This window comes from Somniosus microcephalus, unplaced genomic scaffold, assembly GCF_052327205.1.
Source record: "Somniosus microcephalus isolate GS21.2 unplaced genomic scaffold, FLI_Smic_1.0 scaffold13, whole genome shotgun sequence".
NCBI lineage: Eukaryota > Metazoa > Chordata > Chondrichthyes > Squaliformes > Somniosidae > Somniosus > Somniosus microcephalus.
Genome location: NW_028225200.1, coordinates 63,886 through 86,103, shown reverse-complemented (window position 1 = coordinate 86,103; position 22,218 = coordinate 63,886). Strand labels below are relative to the sequence as shown.

The 22,218-nt window shown below is 48.4% G+C and overlaps 1 protein-coding gene across 1 annotated transcript; it reads right to left on the bottom strand.

The window, feature by feature from the left end:
- Nucleotides 1-203: 203 nt before the first annotated feature.
- On the bottom strand, nt 204-1,955 carry LOC147083930 (uncharacterized). The gene has a single exon (XM_085980009.1). It carries the CDS (start codon nt 1,697-1,699, stop codon nt 677-679), a length of 1,023 nt encoding a protein of 340 aa, XP_085836135.1. The 5' UTR covers nt 1,700-1,955; the 3' UTR covers nt 204-676.
- Between the last annotated feature and the right edge of the window lie 20,263 nt (nt 1,956-22,218).

Here is a 22,218-nt window from a genome sequence, read left to right as displayed (position 1 = left end):
TCATCGTCGCTGGGTCAAAATCATGGAACTCCCTCCCTAACAGCACTGGGAGTACCTTCACCACATGGACTGCAGCGGTTCAAGAAGGCGGCTCACCAACACCTTCTCAAGGGCAATTAGGGATGGGCAATAAATGCTGGCCTTGCCAGCGACGCCCACATCAAAACATCATCCCATAACACGCGTACAAGGGCTCAGTAATGTTTAATTCATCAGAAAAAGACAAAGTGCAACAACATACTGGTCAGCTTAACAGAAGCTCATCATATTTATGAGGCCACAAACTTAAAATAGTCACTAATAAATCCAGGAGGGAATTCAGGAGAAATGTCTTTACCCAGAGAATGGTGAGAATGGGGAACTCGCTACCACAGGGAGTAGTTTCGGTGAACAGCACAGATGCATTTATGGGGAAACCACATGAGGGAGAAAGGAATGGGAGGAGATGTTGATCAGGTTAATTAAAGTAGGGTGGGTGTGGGTCATAAACACTGGCATGGACCAGTTGGGCCGAATGGCCTGTTTCTGTGCTGTACATTCTATGTAACACCATGAACAGTCAATCAAAGGGAATCATCAGCACAACAGTTTGAAAGATTAAACAGCAGTACAAGAATTTATAAAACATTCAACCATTCCACGTTCACGTCACCCCAGCTGTCAACAGGGCCCTGTGCTACAGAACAGTATGAACTCGCTGGTGTCTCATCAGCTCCCCAGAGCTTTTAAAGCTCTTACCACAGTCAGAGCATTTAAATGGTCTCTCATCAGTGTGAACTCGCTGGTGTGCCAGCAGGTGGGATGACTGAGTGAATCCCTTCCCACACACGGAGCAGGTGAACGATCTCTCCCCGGTGTGAACTCGCTGGTGTCCATTCAGATGTCCGGAGCTTTTAAAGCTCTTCCCACAGTCAGAGCATTTAAATGGTCTCTCATCGGTGTGAACCAACTGATGTTCCTTCAGATCCCCAGAGGTTTTAAAGCTCTTCCCACAGTCAGAACATTTAAATGGTCTCTCATCAGTGTGATATCGCTGGTGTCTCACCAGGCTTGATAGCTGAGTGAATCCCTTCCCACACACAGAGCAGTTGAATGGTCTCTCGCCGGTGTGAACTCGCTGGTGTTCCTTCAGATCCTTGAACCTTTTAAATCTCTTCCCACAGTCAGAACATTTAAATGGTCTCTCATCAGTGTGATATCGCTGGTGTCTCACCAGGCTTGATGGCGGAGTGAATCCCTTTCCAAACACAGAACAGGTGAACGGTCTCTTTCCTGCTGTCTCCAGCTGGTGATCCTTCAGCTCCTGGGACCTTCTAAAGCTTTTCCCACAGTCGGAATGTTTCACCGGCCTCTCCCCAGTGTGAACTCGTTGGTGTGCCAGCAGATTCGAGGACCGAGTGAATCCCTTCCCACACACTGAGGTGAACAGAATCTCTCCTGCTCTCTCCAGCTGGTGTCTCTTCAGATCCTGGGATCTTTTAAATCTCTTCCCACAGTCAGAACATTTAATGTGAACAAGCTGGTGTCTCAGGAGGGTGGCAGAATGAGAGAATCGCTTCAAAAACACGGAGCAGGTCAACGGTCTCTCATCGGTGTGGACAAGCTGGTGTCTCAGCTGCAGGGAGGGTGCAATTAATCCCTGCCCACACACGGAGCGGGTTAAAGGTCTCTCCCTAGTGTGAACTCGCTGGTGTGCCATCGGAGCGGATGACTGAGTGAATCCCTTCCCACACACAGGGCCGGGGTCTCTCCTCAGTGTGTAGGCACTGGTGTCTCTTTATTTACTTGTAGATCTTGAAGCTCTTCCCACACTCAGAACATTTAAAATGTCTCTCATCAGTGTGAACTCTCTGGGGTGCCAGCAGATTGGAGGAGCGATTGAATCAGGTCCTGATGAATCGAGCGACTCTGTCTGTTCGTGACGTGATGTTTGGTTTCAGCTTCCTGTCTGTAAATGCTCCACTTCTAAAACCCTGTAAAAGGAGTGTAGAAAGAGGTAAGAGGGAGAATGTTGCCTCATGTCCCCCTTTCCCAGCCCAGGGGCAGTGAAGCTGATTTTCAGGCCCCAGCTGCTGCACAAGTTGGTTAGTCAGTAGTAGGGAAAATGCTAGAGTCTATTATAAAGGATGTGGTAACAGGACACTTGAAAAATATCAACGGGATTAGACAAAGTCAACACGGATTTATGAAAGGGAAATCGTCTTTGACAAACCTACTGGAGTTTTTTGAGGATGTAACTGGTGGAATAGATAATGGGGAACCAGTGGATGTGGTGTATTTGGATTTTCAGAAAGGCCTTTGATAAAGTCCCACATAAGAGGTTAGTGTGCAAAATTAAGGCAATGGGATTGGGTGTAATATACTGGCATGGATTGAAAATTGGTTAACAGACAGGAAACAGAGAGTAGGAATAAATGGTTCTTTTTCAGGGTGGCAGGCGGTGACTAGTGGGGTACCGCAGGGATCAGTGCTTGGGCCCCAGCTATTCACAATATATAGCAATGATTTGAATGAGGGAATCAAATGTAATATTTCCAAGTTTGCTGATGACAAGAAACTAGGTGGGATTGTGAGTTGTGAGGAAGATGCAAAGAGGCTTCAAGTAGATTTAGACAAGTTGAGTGAGTGGGCAAATACATGGCAGATGCAGTATAATGTGGATAAATGTGAAGTTATCCACTTCAGCAGGAAAACCAAAAGGCAGTGTATTATTTAAATGGTGATAGATTGGGAAATATTGATGTACAAAGGGACCTGGGTGACCTTGTACACCAGTCACTGAAAGCAAACATGCAGGTGCAGCAAGCAGTTAGGAAGGCAAATGGTATGTTGGCCTTCATTGCAAGAGGATTTGAATACAGGAGCAAGGATGCCTTACTACAGTTATACAGAACCTTGGTGAGACCACACCTGGAGTACTGTGTGCAGTTTTGGTCTACTTACCTAAGAAAGGATATACTTGCCATAGAGGGAGTGCAGCGAAGGTTCACCAGACTGATTCCTGGGATGGCAGGACTGTCGTATGAGGAGAGATTGGGTCTGTGGTGTATGTGCCTTTAATAGCCCCCTGTGTACTGTAATGCCGGTAATGGCCACTCAGGCTATATAAGCCTGTATAGTGTCTTGTATCTGTTAGTTCACCTCCAGACTTTGTTCAGTAAACACCTGTGAAACCAACTCCTGCATTCCGTGTCTCCATTAACACACGGATACAACAGTGGCGATGAATTGGAAACGGACTTACCTGCAATTCGGCAGCACCTCAAGGAGATCGATTCCTCAGACGAAAGTCGAAGAAAAACAAGAAAGAGAAAAAAAAAACTGTGGTTTCACCAGCTAGCCGAGCTGGTGGCAGGTACTGCAATAATCCTTCCTGGGCGGCGGGCTGGGGCTCCATCGGCTGGCTCTGCAGCGGGGCCGAGCAGCGAAGGCGGAGGCAAACAAAGACAGAGGGGGGGAGCACTCGGGAGACGGCTGGCGCTGCAAAGCAGGTCGGTGTTCGGACCAAGCAGAGGGAGGGAAAAGTCCCAGAGAGTCCGGCGGGAACGAGTCTCCACCTATTAAAAATACCTATGTAAATAAAAACCGCGGAGAACAGCGTTGTCAGCAGCGGCAGGAGCGGGAAAGCGCGGGAGGCGCCATTTTTTTCTGCGGGGAAGAAAGAAAAGCGCGGGAGGCGCCATTTTTTTTCAGGATGCCTAAGACTGGCAATATTACTGCTTTCGATAGCGATATAGAGGATTGGACCACATATGTGGAAAGAGTGGAGGTATATTGCACAGCAAATGAAATAGAGGATGATAAAAAGGCATCAGTACTTCTAAATCTAATGGGCGCAAGGACATACGGGCTGTTACGAAACTTAATCACTCCAGCCAAACCAAAGGACAAGAATTTTAAGGAAATTGTTGATACCCTACAGGAGCACTTAAACCCAACACCGCTGCTGATAGCGGAACGATTCAAATTCTTCAGGAGGAATCAGCACAAGAATGAAAGTAACGCTGATTACCTCACCGAATTAAGGAAGCTGTCAAAGCACTGCCAATTCGGGGCAGGACTGGCAGATTCTCTTCGAGACAAATTCGTCTGCAGTCTCCTAAGTGAAGGAACACAGAAAAGGCTACTTTCTCAGAAAGATTTGACACTGGACAAGGCTTTCCGTGTGGCTGTATCATACGAAGCAGCCGCAAGAGGAGCTGCAGAGATACAGCAAAAGCCACAGGACTTCGGCACCCATGAAATGACACAGGGTTTTGAGAGATGTTATCGCTGCGGCAGATCCACCCATGACCAGAGGGACTGCTGGTTCAAGGACAAAGCATGCAGGCAATGCGGAAAGATTGGACACATTGCACGTGTATGCCGATCTGGAAACAAAAAATCCACGGACAGGACAAAATCAATAAGGAAAAGTACAGAAAGGTACAAATGATGACGGACAGTAGCTCCGAAGACCAGAAGAGCAATAGCGACTCCGGAAACAAGAGACTAAGCTGTCTCAAATTACATAATGTAATTGCCAAAGAAGATTACCAGACCATTTGGGTTACCCTCACGATAGCGGGGTCCCCAGTTAAAATGGAGCTAGATACAGGATCAGCTCTGACCGTCATAAGTCGACGGGATTACGAGCGGCTATTTCCGCAAATACCTTTGAAAGACACATCCATTATCTTGAAAACATATACGGGGCAGAAAGTATACCCCAAAGGGAAAATAAGGGTGCCTGTTGTATACAACGGCATGGAAATACAGAAGTTGTATTTATACGTTCTGCAAGATGGTGGTCCACCGCTGTTGGGACGTGAATGGATCAGGAAGATACGTTTAGACTGGCACTCCATTCAGGCACTGACGGTGACCAGTAAGAAACAAAATGACGATGACGTCATACCTGAACGATTAAAAGACATCTTGGCCAACGCCAAGGAAGTGTTTCAACAGGAACTAGGAACCTTGAAAGGCGTCACCGCCTCAATAAAAGTGGAAGATGCGGCAATTCCCAAGTTTTTTAAGGCAAGGCCGGTGCCATGCGCAATTCGTCCAGCAGTCGAGGCAGAGCTGGAGAATTTGGAAAAGGCAGGCGTATTATCCAAGATAGATTGGAGTGAGTGGGCAACACCCATCGTCCCGGTCATTAAGAAAACGTTGAATAATGATAAATCTGAAGAACAGAGAAAAATTCGCATCTGTGGGGACTTCAAGGTGACTGTAAACCCGGTACTTCACACGGTACAGTATCCTCTTCCGAGGATAGAAGATATTTTCGCCTCACTATCCGGAGGGAAATGTTTCACCAAAATTGACTTGGCGCAGGCATATCTACAGATGGAGGTTGAAGAGGCCTCTAAAAAGTATCTCACGATAAATACACACAAAGGCCTGTACCAGTACAATCGACTGGTTTTCGGAGTAGCATCAGCTCCAGCTATCTGGCAAAGAGCTATGGAGCAAGTCCTCCAAGGGATTCCGGGGACTCAATGCTACCTAGACGACATCCTTGTAACAGGAGAAAACGACAACGAGCACCTTGCCAATTTGGAGCAGGTGCTCACTAGGCTGAGAGAACGGGGGCTACGAGCAAATCGCCCCAAGTGCGAATTTTTCCAGAAACAAATATCATATTGTGGCCACATAATTAAGGAGGAAGGGTTGCATAAGCCACCTGAAAAAATTGAAGCGGTCATAAAAGCCCCAGCACCTGAAAATGTCTCACAATTAAGGTCGTTCCTGGGATTGATAAATTACTATCATAAATTTTACCAAACTTGTCAACTCTTCTGCACCCTCTTAACGAACTGCTACAAACGGGAGTAATTTGGAAATGGAGCGAAGACTGTAAACATGCCTTCCATAAATGCAAAGGCTTGATCACGTCCAAGGAAGTTTTGGCTCATTACAACCTATCACTGCCAATCAGACTGGCGTGCGATGCATCCCCTTACGGCGTAGGAGCGGTATTATCGCATAGATTCCCTGATGGCGCGGAGCGGCCGATAGCTTTTGCGTCACGCTCATTGAACTCAGCTGAGCGTAACTATGCCCAGATCGACAGGGAAGCACTCAGCCTGGTATGGGGAGTGAAGAAATTCAACCATTACCTACACGGACAAAAATTTACCTTGTTGACTGACCATCAACCCCTCGTCTCCATATTCAACCCTAAAAAGGGTGTTCCCATTATGACAGCGCAAAGGCTACAGAGGTGGTCCCTTTTCCTAGGGGCACAGCAATATGACATAGAATACAAAGGATCAAAACAGCATGGGAATGCTGACGGTTTATCGCGCCTACCGTTGCCAACGGTAGAAGAGGCACCTACAGTGGACCCAGTGGAGATGTTCCACTCAACCATAGTGGAATGTCTACCAGTGACAAATTCTGCCATTGAAAAGGAAACGAGAAATGACCCGACTCTCTCACGAGTCTACGATTTAATGGTGAAGGGATGGCCAGCACATGGCGAACCACTGTTGCCAGCATTCTTGCAAAGAAGAGAACAGCTGTCAGTGTGCCGAGGAACCTTGATGTGTGGATCCAGAGTGGTGATTCCACCCAAACTCCAGGATAAAGTGCTAAAGGAGCTTCACGAGGGGCATCTGGGAGGAGTGAAAATGAAGAACCTAGCCAGAGCGTTTGTGTGGTGGCCAGGTATCGATGGAGACATCGAAGAAATGAACAAGAGCTGCCTAGGATGCCAGAAGGTCCAAAACGCCCCACCACAAGCCCCTCTACATCCATGGGAGTGGCCCTCATCTCCATGGCAAAGGGTACACATCGACTTTGCTGGTCCATTTATGGACTCAATGTTCTTAATCGCGGTTGATGCACACTCTAAGTGGCCGGAGGTAATAAAGATGTCCTCCACCACCACGGAAAAAACCATCACAGTATTAAGGACCATATTTGCCAGGAATGGGCTGCCTGAACAGATCTGTTCTGATAATGGACCGCAATTTGTGTCCGAAGAATTCAGGAAGTTTTAAAAAAACAATGGGGTTAAGCGCTACACGTCCGCCCCATACCATCCCGCCACCAATGTATTGGCTGAAAGGTTTGTCCAGACCTTCAAGAAGGCCATAAAGGCCATGGGTGATGAAGACATAAATCTACAGCATAAGGTAGATAACTTCTTGTTTGCATACAGGAATGCAACTCATGTGGTTACAAACCAAACTCCCGCCATGATGTTCTTCAATAGAAGCCTAAGATGCCGGCTGGATTTGATCAAGCCAAATATCAGAAGGGACGTGGAGAACCGGCAATTTCAAGGCATGAATGAAAGGCCAACTAGAACCTTCCAGATAGGTCAACAAGTTTTGGCCCGGGACTACCGTACCGAGAAATGGCAGCCTGGAACTATTTGCACACGACTAGGGCCGCTGATGTATACCGTGGACATTGGAGAAAGCATAATAAGGTGCCATGCTGACCAGATCATAGAGTCATCCGAAAAGGGACAACCTACACCACAACTCTATATGCCTAATGATGAAGCAGAGATACCCATAGTATCTACCTCCGATCCGGTGATACTGGAACCAGATGAACCCGACACTGGCATTCAGGCCGAATCGACCTTGCCAAAAGAACCTACTACACCACCAAAAACTACTACACCACCGAGGCGTTATCCGGACCAAGTCAGGAAGCCTCCAGAGAGACTGACTTATAATTGATTAACTGCAGCAAATGTGTAGATTATTGTTCTTGTGACATGTTAATTAATGATTACTTAAAATGTTATGTACTGATTGTCTATAAGGGGAGGAATTGTGGTGTATGTGCCTTTAAGAGCCCCGTGTACTGTAATGCCGGTAATGGCCACTCGGGCTATATAAGCCTGTATAGTGTCTTGTATCTGTTAGTTCACCTCCAGACTTTGTTCAGTAAACACCTGTGAAACCAACTCCTGCATTCCGTGTCTCCATTAACACACGGATACAACAGGGTCGACTAGGCCTGTACTCACTAGAGTTTAGAAGAATGAGAGGGGGTCTCGTGGAAACGTCTAAAATTCTGACCGGGCTAGACAGACTGGATGCAGGGAGGATGTTTCCCCTGGCTGGGGATTCTAGAACGAGGGGTCACAGTCTCAGGATACGGGGTAGGACATTTAGGACTGAGATGAGGAGAAATTTCTTCACTGAGAGGGTGGTGAACCTGTGGAATTCTCTACCACAGAAGGCTGTGGAGGCCAAGTCACTAAATATTAAAGGAGATAGATAGATTTCTAGACACAAAAGGCATCAAGGGGTATGGGGAGAGAGCGGGAATGTGGTATTGAGAGAGAGGATCAGCCCTGATCATATTGAATGGCGGAGCAGGCTCGAAGGGCCGAATGGCCGACTCCTGCTCCTGTTTTTCGATGTTTCTATGAAAGGATCGACAGTCCGAGGGCTCCGCAGGCACCGAATAGAGCGACTTCACTCGGGCGGAGCCGGAGAGCGCCTCAGGGGCACGTGGCCGTGGGACTGACATGTCCGCCGACCAATAGGGAGCGAGATCGCGGGAGCAGTGGGCGGGTGACACGCGCTGGGACCTCGTGATGTCAACACCACTTGGTTGACTAACGGTCTGTGCTGACCCTTGACCTCCCTTTCCCCCGCTCCCCAGAATAGGTTGCACATTCCAGCTGCACACTGTGGGGGTGCTCAGCTGATCCCGGCCTGGGATGCAGTTGGGGAGACTGCAGTTAGCCTCAGTGCCCTGGGCTCCTGCTATCGATCACTGTCCAGTCACCCCCCAGCAGCAAAGGCCGAGTCTGCAAAGGGGGCTTGATTTTGTCTGTGACGCCCCTCAAGGTTGAATAGGCAGCCAACAATCACTGCAACCAGTGACTGTGGAACTGTATCCCAGTGCCTACCTGCCCTTTACAATCGAGGGGGTGAAATTGAATGACAGTTAAAAAAACTAAAAAATCACAATTTATCTCACGCCTGTAACTGAGTCAAATGTGGAGTGTTAGCAAACACAATCTGACCCCGAGACACATAAGGAGATATTCGGCAAATCACCAAAAGCTTGATCAGAGAAATCGGTTTGAAGGAGCGTCTTTAAGCAGGAAAGAGAGGCGGAGAGGTTTAGGGAGGGAATTCCAGAGCTTAAGGCTGAGGCAACAGAAGGCACGGCCACCAATCGTGGAGCGATTAAAGTCAGGGATGCACAAGAGGCCAGAATTGGAAGAGCACAGATATCTCAGATGGTTGTGGGGCTGGAGGAGATTACAGAGATAGGGAGGGGTGAAGCCATGGGGGGGGGGGGGGATTTGAACACAAGGATGAGAATTTTGAAATCGAGGCGTTGCTTAACCGGGAGCCAATGCAGGTCAGCGAGCACAGGGGTGATGGGTGAACGGAACTTGGTGCCAGTTAGGACACGGGCAGTGAGCACAGGGGTGATGGGTGAACGGGACTTGGTGCCAGTTAGGACACGGGCAGTGAGCACAGAGGTGATGGGTGAACGGGACTTGGTGCCAGTTAGGACACGGGCAGCGAGCACAGGGGTGATGGGTGAACGGGACTTGGTGCCAGTTAGGACACGGGCAGCGAGCACAGGGGTGATGGGTGAACGGGACTTGGTGCCAGTTAGGACACGGGCAGTGAGCACAGGGGGTGATGGGTGAACGGGACTTGGTGCCAGTTAGGACACGGGCAGTGAGCACAGAGGTGATGGGTGAACGGGACTTGGTGCCAGTTAGGACACGGGCAGTGAGCACAGAGGTGATGGGTGAACGGGACTTGGTGCCAGTTAGGACACGGGCAGCGAGCACAGGGGTGATGGGTGAACGGGACTTGGTGCCAGTTAGGACACGGGCAGTGAGCACAGGGGTGATGGGTGAACGGGACTTGGTGCCAGTTAGGACGCGGGCAGTGAGCACAGGGGTGATGGGTGAACGGGACTTGGTGCCAGTTAGGACACGGGCAGCAGAGTTTTGGATGACCTCAAGTTTACGTAGGGTAGAACGTGGGAGGCCAGCCAGGAGTGCGTTGGAATAGTCAAGTCTAGAGGGAACATAAGAATATAAGAAATAAGAGCAGGAGCAGGTCATACGGCCCCTCGAGCCTGCTCCGCCATTCAATAAGATCATGGCTGATCATCGACCTCAACTCCACTTTCCCGCCCGATCTCCATATCCCTCGATTCCCCTAGAGTCCAACAATCTATCGATCTCAGCCTTGAATACACTCCAAGACTCAGCATTCACAGCCCTCTGGGGCAGAGAATTCCAAAGATTGACAACCCTCTCAGTGAAGAAATTCCTCCTCATCTCAGTCTTAAATGGCCGACCCCTTATCCTGAGACTATGCCCCCTAGTTCTAGACACTCCAGCCAGGGGAAACAACCTCTCAGCATCTACCCTGTCAATCCCCTTCAGAATCTTGTACGTTTCAATGAGATCACCTCTCATTCTTCTAAACTCCAGAGAGTATCGGCCCATTCTACACAATCTCTCATCATAGGACAGCCCTTTCATCCCAGGAATCAATCTAGTGAACCTTCGTTGCACCGCCTCCAAGGCAAGTATATCCTTCCTTAGATAAGGAGACCAAAACTGTGCACAGTACTCCAGGTGTGGTCTCACCAAGGCCCTATATAATTGGAGTAAGACTTTACTCCTGTACTCAAATCCTCTTGCAATGAAGGCCAACATGCCATTTGCCTTCCTTATTGCTTGCTGTACCTGCACGCTAGCTTTCTGTGTTTCTTGCACGAGGACACCCAAATCTTTCTAAACACCAACATTTGAAAGTTTCTCACCATTTAAAAAAGATTCTGTTTTTCTATTCTTCCTACCAAACTGAATAACCTCACATTTCCCTACATTATACTCCATTTGCCACCTTACTGCCCACTCACTAGTCTATCTATATCCCTTTACAGACTCTCTGTGTTCTCCTCACAGCTTACTGTCCCACCGAGCTTTGTATCATCAACAAACTTGGATACATGACACTCGGTCCCTTCATCTAGGTCATTAATATAGATTGTAAATAGCTGAGGCCCCAACACTGATCCTTGCGGCACCCCACTAGTTACAGCCTGCCAAACTGAAAAAGATCTGTTTATCCCTACTCTCTGTATTCTGCCCGTTACTATATTATAATTGTAGTGTATGTACCTTTAAGAGGAACTATGTTTTTGAAGCCCCTGTATACTGTAGTACCAGTAGTGACCACTCGGGTATATAAGCCTGTGTAGCGTCTTGTGTTGTTAGTTCACCTCCAGACTTTGTTCAGCAAACACTTGTTAAATCAACTCCTGCATTCCGTGTCTCCATTAACACACGGATCTAACAGTGGCGACGAGTTAGAAACAAACTTACCTGCAATTCGGCAGCACCTCAAGGGGATCGATTCCTCAGACGAAGGTTGAAGCCAGAAGAAAAATAAATAAATAAATAACTCGAAGAAACTCGAAAACGAGGGCCAGACTTGGTCTCCAGTCTGTGGTTTCCCCAGCTAAACGGGCTGGTGGTAGGTAGTGCACTGATCCTTCCTGGGCTGCGGCGGGCTAGAGCTCGATCGGGTGGCTCTGCAATGGGGCCGGGCAGCGAGTCGGGAAGCAGAAGCAAAGAGAGAGAGAGGGTGGAGCACTCAGGGCGCGGCCGGTGCTGCAAAGCAGGTCGGTGTTCGGACCGAGCAGAGGGAGGGGAAAGTCCCAGAGGGTCCGCTCCACGACGGGAACGGTTCTCCAAGTAACGGAGAAACTATTGAAGCGATATATAAAAAAAACAGAAATACCACGAAAAGCTGCAGATTGCAACGGGAACCGCGGAGAACAGCGTTGGCAGCAGCGGCAGCGGCGGGAAAGCACGGGAGGCGCCATCTTAACTCGGCGGGGAAGAAAGAAAAGTGCGGGAAGCGCCATTTTAGATTTTCGAGATGCCGAAGACTGGCAATATTACTGCTTTCGATAGTGATATAGAAGATTGGACCACCTATGTGGAAAGAGTGGAGGTATATTGCAAGGCGAATGAAGTAGAGGATGATAAAAAGGCATCGGTACTTCTAAATCTGATGGGCGCAAGGACATACGGGCTGTTACAAAACTTGATCACTCCAGCCAAACCGATGGACAAGGATTTTAAGGAGATTGTTGATACCTTACAGGAGCACTTAAACCCAACACTGCTGCTGATAGCGGAACGATTCAAATTCTTCAGGAGGAATCAGCACAAGAATGCAAGTCACGCTGATTACCTCACCGAATTATGAAAGCTGTCAAAGCACTGCCAATTCGGGGCAGGACTGGCAGATTCTCTATGAGACAAATTCGTCTGCGGTCTCCTAAGCGAAGGAACACAGAAAAGACTACTTTCTGAGAAAGATTTGACACTGGACAAGGCTTTCAGTGTGGCTGTATCATACGAAGCAGCAGCAAGAGGAGCTGCAGAGATACAGCAAAAGCCACAGGACTTCGGCACCCATGAAATGGCACGGGGTTTCAAGAGATGTTATCGCTGCAGCAGATCCACCCATGACCAGAAGGACTGCTGGTTCAAGGACAAAGCATGCAGGCAATGCGGAAAGATGGGACACATTGCACGTGTATGCAGATCTGGAAAGAAATCCGCTGACAGTAAAAAGGTCAATAAGGAAAAGTACAGAAAGGTACAAATGATGACGGACAGTAGCTCAGAAGAGCGACAGCGACTCCGGAAACAAGAGACTAAGCTGTCTCAAATTACATAATGTAATTGCCAAAGATTACCAGACCATTTGGGTTACCCTCACGATAGCGGGGTCCCCAGTCAAAATGGAGCTAGATACAGGATCAGCTCTGACCGTCATGAGTTGACGGGATTACGAGCGGCTATTTCCGCATATACCTTTGAAAGACACATCCATTGTCTTGAAGACATATACGGGGCAGAAAGTATACCCCAGAGGGAAAATAAGGGTGCCTGTTGTATACAACGGCAAGGAAATACAGAAGTTGTATTTATACGTTCTGCAAGATGGTGGTCCGCCGTTGTTGGGACGTGAATGGATCAGAAAGATACGTTTAGACTGGCACTCCATTCAGGCACTGACGGTGACCAGTAAGAAAAAAAATGATGATGATGTCATACCTGGACGATTAAAAGAAATCTTGGCTAACGCCAAAGAAGTGTTTCAACAGGAACTAGGAACCCTGAAAGGTGCCACCGCCTCAATAAAAGTGGAAGATGCGGCAATCCTCAAGTTTTTTAAGGCAAGGCCGGTGCCATACGCAATTCGTCCAGCCGTCGAGGCAGAGCTGGAGAATTTAGAAAAAGCAGGCGTGCTATCCAAGGTAGATTGGAGCGAGTGGGCAACACCCATCGTCCCGGTCATGAAGAAAACGTTGAATAATGATAAATCTGAAGAACAGAGAAAAGTTCGCATCTGTGGGGACTTCAAGGTGACTGTAAACCCGGTTCTTCACACAGTACAGTATCCTCTTCCGAGGATAGAAGATATTTTCGCCTCACTATCCAGAGGGAAACGTTTCACCAAAATTGACTTAGCACAGGCATATCTGCAGATGGAGGTTGAGGAGGCCTCTAAAAAGTATCTCATGATAAACACACACAAAGGCCTGTACCAGTACAATCGACTGGTTTTCGGAGTGGCATCAGCTCCGGCTATCTGGCAAAGAGCTATGGAGCAAGTCCTGCAAGGGATTCCGGGGACTAAATGCTACCTAGACGACATCCTTGTAACAGGAGAAAATGACAACGAGCACCTTGCCAACTTGGAGCAGGTGCTCACGAGGCTGAGAGAACGAGGCCTACGAGCAAATTGCCCCAAATGCGAATTTTTCCAGAAACAAATATCATATTGTGGCCATGTCATTAATGAAGAAGGGTTGCATAAGTCACCTGAAAAAATTGAAGCAGTCGTAAAGGCCCCAGCGTCTGAAAATGTCTCACAATTAAGGTCGTTCCTGGGATTAGTAAATTACTATCATAAATTTTTACCAAACTTGTCGACGGTTCTGCACCCGCTTAACGCACTGCTACAAACGGGAGTAGTTTGGAAATGGAGCGAAGACTGTAAACATGCCTTCCATAAATGCAAAGGCTTGATCACGTCCAGGGAAGTGTTGGCTCATTACAACCCATCACTGCCAATCAGACTGGCGTGCGATGCATCCCCTTACGGCGTGGGAGCGGTATTATCGCATAGATTCCCTGATGGCTCGGAGCGGCCGATAGCTTTTGCGTCACGCTCATTGAACTCAGCTGAGCGTAACTATGCCCAGATCGACAGGGAGGCACTCAGCCTGGTGTGGGGGGTGAAGAAATTCAACCATTACCTACACGGACAAAAGTTTACCTTGTTGACTGACCATCAACCCCTCGTCTCCATATTCAACCCTAAAAAGGGCGTTCCCATTATGACAGCGCAAAGGCTACAGAGGTGGTCCCTTTTCCTAGGGGCACACCAATATGACATAGAGTACAAAGGAACAAAACAGCATGGGAATGCTGACGGGTTATCGCGCCTACCGTTGCCAATGGTGGAAGAGGCGCCTACAGTGGACCCAGTGGAGATATTCCACTCGATCATAGTGGAATGTCTACCGGTGACAAATTCTACCATTGAAAAGGAAACGCGAAATGACCCGACTCTCTCACGAGTCTACGATTTAACGGTGAAGGGATGGCCAGCACATGGCGAACCACTGTTGCCAGCATTCTCGCAAAGAAGAGAACAGCTGTCAGTGTGCCGAGGAACCTTGATGTGTGGATCCAGAGTGGTGATTCCACCCAAACTCAAGGATAGAGTGCTAAAGGAGCTTCACGAGGGGCATCTGGGTGGAGTGAAAATGAAGAACTTAGCCAGAGCGTTTGTGTGGTGGCCAGGTATCGATGGAGACATCGAAGAAATGACCAAGAGCTGTCTAGGATGCCAGAAGGTCCAAAACGCCCCACCACAAGCCCCTCTACATCCATGGGAGTGGCCCTCATCTCCATGGCAAAGGGTACATATCGACTTTGCTGGTCCATTTATGGACTCAATGTTCTTAATCGCGGTGGATGCACACTCCAAGTGGCTGGAGGTAATAAAGATGTCCTCCACCACCACGGAAAAAACCATCACAGTATTAAGGACCATATTCGCCAGGAATGGGCTGCCTGAACAGATCTGTTCTGATAATGGACTGCAATTTGTATCCGAAGAATTCAGGAAGTTCTTAAAAAACAATGGGGTTAAGCACTACACGTCCGCCCCATACCATCCCGCCACCAATGTATTGGCTGAAAGGTTTGTCCAGACCTTCAAGAAGGCCATAAAGGCCATGGGTAATGAAGACATAAATCTACAACATAAGGTAGATAACTTCTTGTTTGCGTACAGGAATGCAACACATGTGGTTACAAACCAAACCCCCGCCATGATGTTTTTCAATAGAAGACTAAGATGCCGGCTGGATTTGGTCAAGCCAAACGTCAGAAGGGACGTAGAGAACCGGCAATTTCAAAGCATGAATGAAAGGCCAACTAGAACCTTCCAGATAGGTCAACCAGTTTTGGCCCGGGACTACCGTACCGAGAAATGGCAGCCTGGAACTATTTGCACACGACTAGGACCGCTGATGTATACCGTGGACATTGGAGAAAGCATAATAAGGCGCCATGCTGACCAGATCATAGAGTCATCCGAAAAAGGACAACCTACACCACAACTCTATACGCCTAGTGATGAAGCAGAGATACCCATAGTATCTACCTCCGATCCGGTGATACTGGAACCAGATGAACCCGACACTAGCATTGAAGCCGAATCGACCTTGCCAAAAGAACCTACTACACCACCGAGGCGTTATCCGGACCGAGTCAGGAAGCCTCCAGAGAGACTGAATTTGTAATTGATTAACTTCAGCAAATGTGTATATTATTGTTCTTGTAAAAATGTTATTTAATGATTACTTAAAATGTTATGTACTATTTATCTAAAAGGGGAGGAATTGTAGTGCATGTACCTTTAAGAGGAACTATGTTTTTGAAGCCCCTGTATACTGTAGTACCAGTAGTGACCACTCGGGTATATAAGCATGTGTAGCGTCTTGTGTTGTTAGTTCACCTCCAGACTTTGTTCAGTAAACACTTGTTAAATCAACTCCTGCATTCCGTGTCTCCATTAACACACGGATCTAACAATCCCCAACCCCATGAGCCCTAATCTTGTGTAATAACCTTTTATGTGGCAGTAAGAGTAAGGTAGTAAGAGGTGGGGTGGGGCCTATTAGGGACAAAGAAGGTGATATATGCTTAGAGGCGCAGGGCAAGGCTAGAATACTCAATGAGTACTTTGTATCGGTGTTTACTAAGGAGGTGGATGGTGACAAAATATCGGTAGAAGTGGAAAAGGTAGAAGCAATGGAAGGAGTGAAAACAGGATGTACTAGAAAGGCTGGGTATGCTTAGAGTGGACAGGTCGCCTGGTCCAGATGGCTTGCATCCCAGGTTGCTAAGGGAATTGGGGGAGGAGATAGCGGAAGGGCTTACCATAATTTTCCAATCTTCCCTAGATGCGGGGGAGGTGCCTGAGGATTGGAAAGTGGCAAATGTCACACCATTCTTCAAGAAATGGTGTAAGGACAATCCTAGGAATTACAGTGGTGGGTAAAGTTTTAGAAACAATAATGGGTACAGCACTTGGAGTGGCTTAAGCTAATTAAGGAGAGCCAACACAGATTTGTAAAAGGCAGATCGTGTTTGACTAATCTAATTGAATTTTTTGATGAAGTAACAGGGAGGATTGATGAAGGGAATGCAATGGATGTTGTCTACATGGATTTTCGGAAGGCGTTTGACAAAGTACCACATAGAAGGCTGGTTAATAAAATTGAGGCTCATGGAATAGGTGGGTCAGTGGCAGGTTGGATAAGGAATTGTCTTAAGGACAGAAAACAGCGAGTTGTGGTAAATGGCTGTTTTTCAGACTGGAGGATGGTAGACAGTGGCGTTCCCCAAGGGTCAGTGCTGGGGCCACTGCTTCTTTTGATATATATATAAATGACCTGGATATTGGAATACAGAGTAGAATTTCTAAATTTGCCGATGACACCAAACTTGGCAGATGGGATTTAATACAGAGAAGTGTGAGGTGATGCATTTTGGCCCCTCGAGCCTGCTCCGCCATTCAATGAGATCATGGCTGATCATCCAAATTCAGTACCCTGTCCCTGCCTTCTCCCCATATCCCTTGAACCCTTTAGCCTTAAGAAATATATCCAGCTCCTTCTTGAATATATTTAATGATTTGGCCTCAACTGCCTTCTGTGGTAGAGAATTCCACAGGTTCACCACTCTCTGGGTGAAGAAATTCCTCATCTCAGTCCTAAATGGCTTACCCCTTATCCTTAGACTGTGACCCCTGGTTCTGGACACACCGACAATCGGGAACATCCTTCCAGCATCTAGTCTGTGTAGTCCTGTTAGAATTTTATAAGTTTCGATGAGATCCCCTCTCAATACTTCTAAACTCCAGCGAGTACAAGCCCAATCGACCCAATCTCTCCTCATACGTCATTCCTGCCATCCCAGGTATCAGCCTGGTGAATCTTTGCTGCACTCCCTCCATGGCAAGAACATCCTTCCTCAGATAAGGCGACCAAAACTGCACACAATACTCAAGGTGTGGTCTCACCAAGGCCCTGTACAACTGCAGCAAGACATCCTTGTTCCTGCACTCAAACCCTCTTGCTACGAAGGCCAACATACCATTTGCCTTCTTAACCACCTGCTGCACCTGCATGCTTACTTTCAGCGACTGGTGCACAAGGACGCCCAGGTCTCGTTGCACTTCCCCTTCTCCCAATCTATTGCCATTTAGATAATAATCTGCCTTCCTGTTTTTGACAACAAAGTGGATAACATCGCATTTATCCACATTATATTGCATCTGCCATGCTTCTGCCCAATCACCCAACCTGTCCAAATCATACTGGAGTTTCTCAGCATCCTCCTCACAGCACACACGCAAACTTGGAGATATTACATCAAGTTCCCTCGTCTAGATCATTTATATATATTGTGACTAGCTGGGGTCCAAGGACCGATCCCTGCGGTACCCCACTAGTCACTGCCTGCCACTCAGAAAAAGAGCCGTTTATTCCAACTCTTTGCTTTCTGTCTGCCAACCAGTTCTCTATCCAAGTCAATACCTTGCCCCCAATCCCATGTGCCTTAATTTTACACGCTAATCTCTTATGCGGGACCTTATCGAAGGTCTTCTGAAAGTCCAGATACACCACATCCACTGGTTCTCCCTTATCTATTTTACCAGTTACATCCTCAAAAAATTCCAGTAGATTAGTCAAGCACGATTTACCTTTTGTAAATCCATGTTGACTTTGTCCAATCCGGTCAGTGTTTTTGTTCTTGTAGTCGAACCCTCTCGCTACGAAGGCCAACATACCATTTGCCTTCTTAACCTGCTGCTGCACCTGCATGCTTACCTTCAGCGACTGGTGCACAAGGACACCCAGGTCTCGTTGCACTTCCCCTTCTCCCAATCTATTGCCGTTCAGATAATAATCTGCCTTCCTGGTTTTGCCTCCAAAGTGGATAACCTCGCATTTATCCACATTATACTGCATCTGCCATGCTTCTGCCCAATCACCCAACCTGTCCAGTTCTAGTTTACTGCTCTAAGACGCTCCTCAAAAGCTCCCTCTTTGCCCCAGCTTTGGATATTATCCAGTCACTCTTAACCTGGCTGGGCGCTGAATGTTGCAGCAATGAAAGTTGTTTGTGGTGTTGTTGTTGTGTGAGCGACATCACAATGGAGCCCCCGCGGCCCGCGCCCTGATTGGTTGGAGGCTCCGCCCGCCTAGCATAGCTGCGCTCTCCCTATTGGTCAGCACTGATGGCCCCGGCAGTGGTCACGTGGTGCCGCTCTCATTATTGGTCAGCACTGACGTCAGTCACGGCCCCGCGGTGCCGCTCTCATTATTGGTCAGCGTTGACGTCAGTCACAGCCCCGCGGTGCCGCTCTCATTATTGGTCAGCACTGACGTCAGTCACGGCCCCGCGGTGCCGTTCTCATTATTGGTCAGGGTTGACGTCAGTCACGGCCCCGCGGTGCCGCTCTCATTATTGGTCAGGGTTGACGTCAGTCACGGCCCCGCGGTGCCGCTCTCATTATTGGTCAGCACTGACGTCAGTCACGGCCCCGCGGTGCCGCTCTCATTATTGGTCAGCGTTGACGTCAGTCACAGCCCCGCGGTGCCGTTCTCATTATTGGTCAGGGTTGACGTCAGTCACGGCCCCGCGGTGCCGCTCTCATTATTGGTCAGGGTTGACGTCAGTCACAGCCCCGCGGTGCCGCTCTCATTATTGGTCAGGGTTGACGTCAGTCACGGCCCCGCGGTGCCGTTCTCATTATTGGTCAGGGTTGACGTCAGTCACAGCCCCGCGGTGCCGTTCTCATTATTGGTCAGGGTTGACGTCAGTCACAGCCCCGCGGTGCCGTTCTCATTATTGGTCAGGGTTGACGTCAGTCACGGCGCCGCGGTGCCTAGTAATCTAGTATACTGTATTCGCTGCCCACGATTCGGTCTCCTCTACATTGGGGAGACCAAACGCAGATTGGGTGACCGCTTTGCGGAACACCTCCGTTCAGTCCGTAAGGGTGACCCCGAGCTTCCGGTCGCCTGTCATTTTAATTCACTGCCCCATTCCCACTCGGACCTCACCGTCCTTGGCCTTTTGTATTGTTCCACGGAAGCTCAACGTAAACTCGAGGAACAGCACCTCATCTTCCGATTAGGCATTCTGCAGCCTTCCAGACTCAATATCGAGTTCAACAATTTCAGATCATAACCTCGGCCCCTATTACTTTTTTACTTGCAATTTTTCAACTCCTTTCCCCCCCGACCCCTTTCCTTTTGTTTCTCTCTCTCACCTGGCAGCTATCTCTTGCCCTGCCAGTATACTTCACACCTAATCTCAGCCGATTACCATCTCGTCTGGCTTCGAAAACCTTTTATTGTCTCTTTCGCTACTTTTGTCTCTTTTACTTCTTTTGTCCGATCGCAGCCCTGCCTTCGATCTATTTTCTTTTCTTTCCAGTTTTGAAGAAGAGTTTCGACTCGAAACGTCAACTCAAATTTCTCTCCACGGATGTTGCCTGACCTGCTGAGTTTTTCCAGCATTTTCTGTTGTTATCCCAGCCCACCAGCGTTGGGGAGGGAAGGTCCCGCCCCCTAGCCGCGCCGCCATTGGTTGGAGGACCAGGCCGCCCAGTTCAGTCCTCCCAGCTCAGCCCTCTTCCTATTGGTCAGCGGTCCCGTCAGTCAGAATCACATTGCTCCGGCTCACTCCGCCACCCCGCGCGGCTCAATCCGCTCCGTTCGGCGTCCGTGGAGGTCCCGCCCGCCCGACTCTCAGGTTTGGTTTTTCTCGTATTTTACTTTATAATCTCACTCTCCGCTCCCCCATCACCTCGATTTAAATCGATTCCCCAACACTTGACTTTACCCCGGCCGCTGATTCCGCCTCTTCCCCGGGCCCGGCCTTCCGTCTGCCCCCCAGAGGCCCCACACAGGTGCACTGGTAGCCTCGTGTTGCGGTGAGGGGGCCGAATGAGAATGCGCGGCCCCGCCTCTCCACATTTAAAGGGACACCCACCCCCTCCACATTTAAAGGGACACCCACCCCCTCCACATTTAAAGGGACACCCACCCCCTTCACATGTAAAGGGACACCCACCCCCTCCACATGTAAAGGGACACCCACCCCCTCCACATTTAAAGGGACACCCACCCCCTCCACATTTAAAGAGACACCCACCCCCTCCACATTTAAAGGGACACCCACCCCATCCACATGTAAAGGGACACCCACCCCCTCCACATGTAAAGGGACACCCACCCCCTCCACATTTAAAGAGACACCCACCCCCTCCACATTTAAAGGGACACCCACCCCATCCACATTTAAAGGGACACCCACCCCCTCCACATTTAAAGGGACTCCCTCCCCCCTCTCATGTGTTCTTCTGATTAAAGGGACGGTAAGAATTCCCGCGGCCACCGCACTTTAGCAAGGATGTGAAAGACCGTGAGAGCCTCTCTCTTCTCTTAGGCGGTCCCTCGGAACCGAGGATGACTTGCTTCCACATTAAAAATGAGTTCTCAGGTGACTGATGAGTCCAATGCGGGACCTACAGTCTCTGTCACAGGTGGGTCAGACAGTGGTTGAAGGTCCCTTGCAGTCAGAATCAGGGGAATTTAATATGGGGAACAAAGAAATGGAAGACCAATTAAATACATACTTTGGTTCTGTCTTAAAAACGACGACACAAATAACCTCCCAGAGGTGTCGGGGAACATAGGGTCTAATGAGAGGGAGGAATTGAATGAAATCAGTATTTGTAGGGAAATGGTGTTAGGGAAATTGACGGCATTGAAGGCCAATAAATCCCCAGGGCCTGATAATCTACATCCTAGGGTACTTAAGGAAGTGGCCCTAGAAATAGTAGATGCATTGCTGGTCATCTTCCAAAATTCTATAGACTCTGGAACAGTTCCCATGGATTGGAGGGTAGCTAATGTTACCCCACTGTTTAAAAAAGGTGGTAGAGAGAAAACAGGGAATTATAGACCAGTAAGTCTGACATCGGTAGCGGGGAAAATGCTAGTGTCCATTATAAAAGATGTAATAGCAGAGCACTTGGAAAACAGTGACAGGATCGGACAAAGTCAACATGGATTTACAAAAGGTAAATCATGCTTGACTAATCTACTGGAATTTTCTGAGTATGTAACTGGTAAAATAGATAAGGGAGAACCAGTGGATGTGGTGTATTTGGACTTTCAGAAGGCTTTCGATAAGGTCCCACATAAGAGGTTAGCGTGCAAAGTAAAAGCCCACGGGATTGGGGTTAAGATACTGACTTGGATAGAGAACTGGTTGGCAGACAGGAAGCAAAGAGTTGGAATAAACAGGTCTTTTTCCAAGTGGCAGGCAGTGACGAGTGGGGTACCGCAGGGATCGGTACTCGGACCCCAGCTATTCACAATTGATGCGCTATCAATCACTCAAAAGACTGAGGTTAAGCGAGTAACTAACAGGCTTTTATTAACAAGAGAATGAAGGTGTGCCTCGAGTGGTCGACCAGTCCAGAATACAGAAGGACTGTGGAGCAGTTACCTTTATACCTGGACTCGTGGGGGGAGTCAGCCGAGGTATGTACAGACATGTACACAGTGGAATACAAACAGTGGTTTACCACA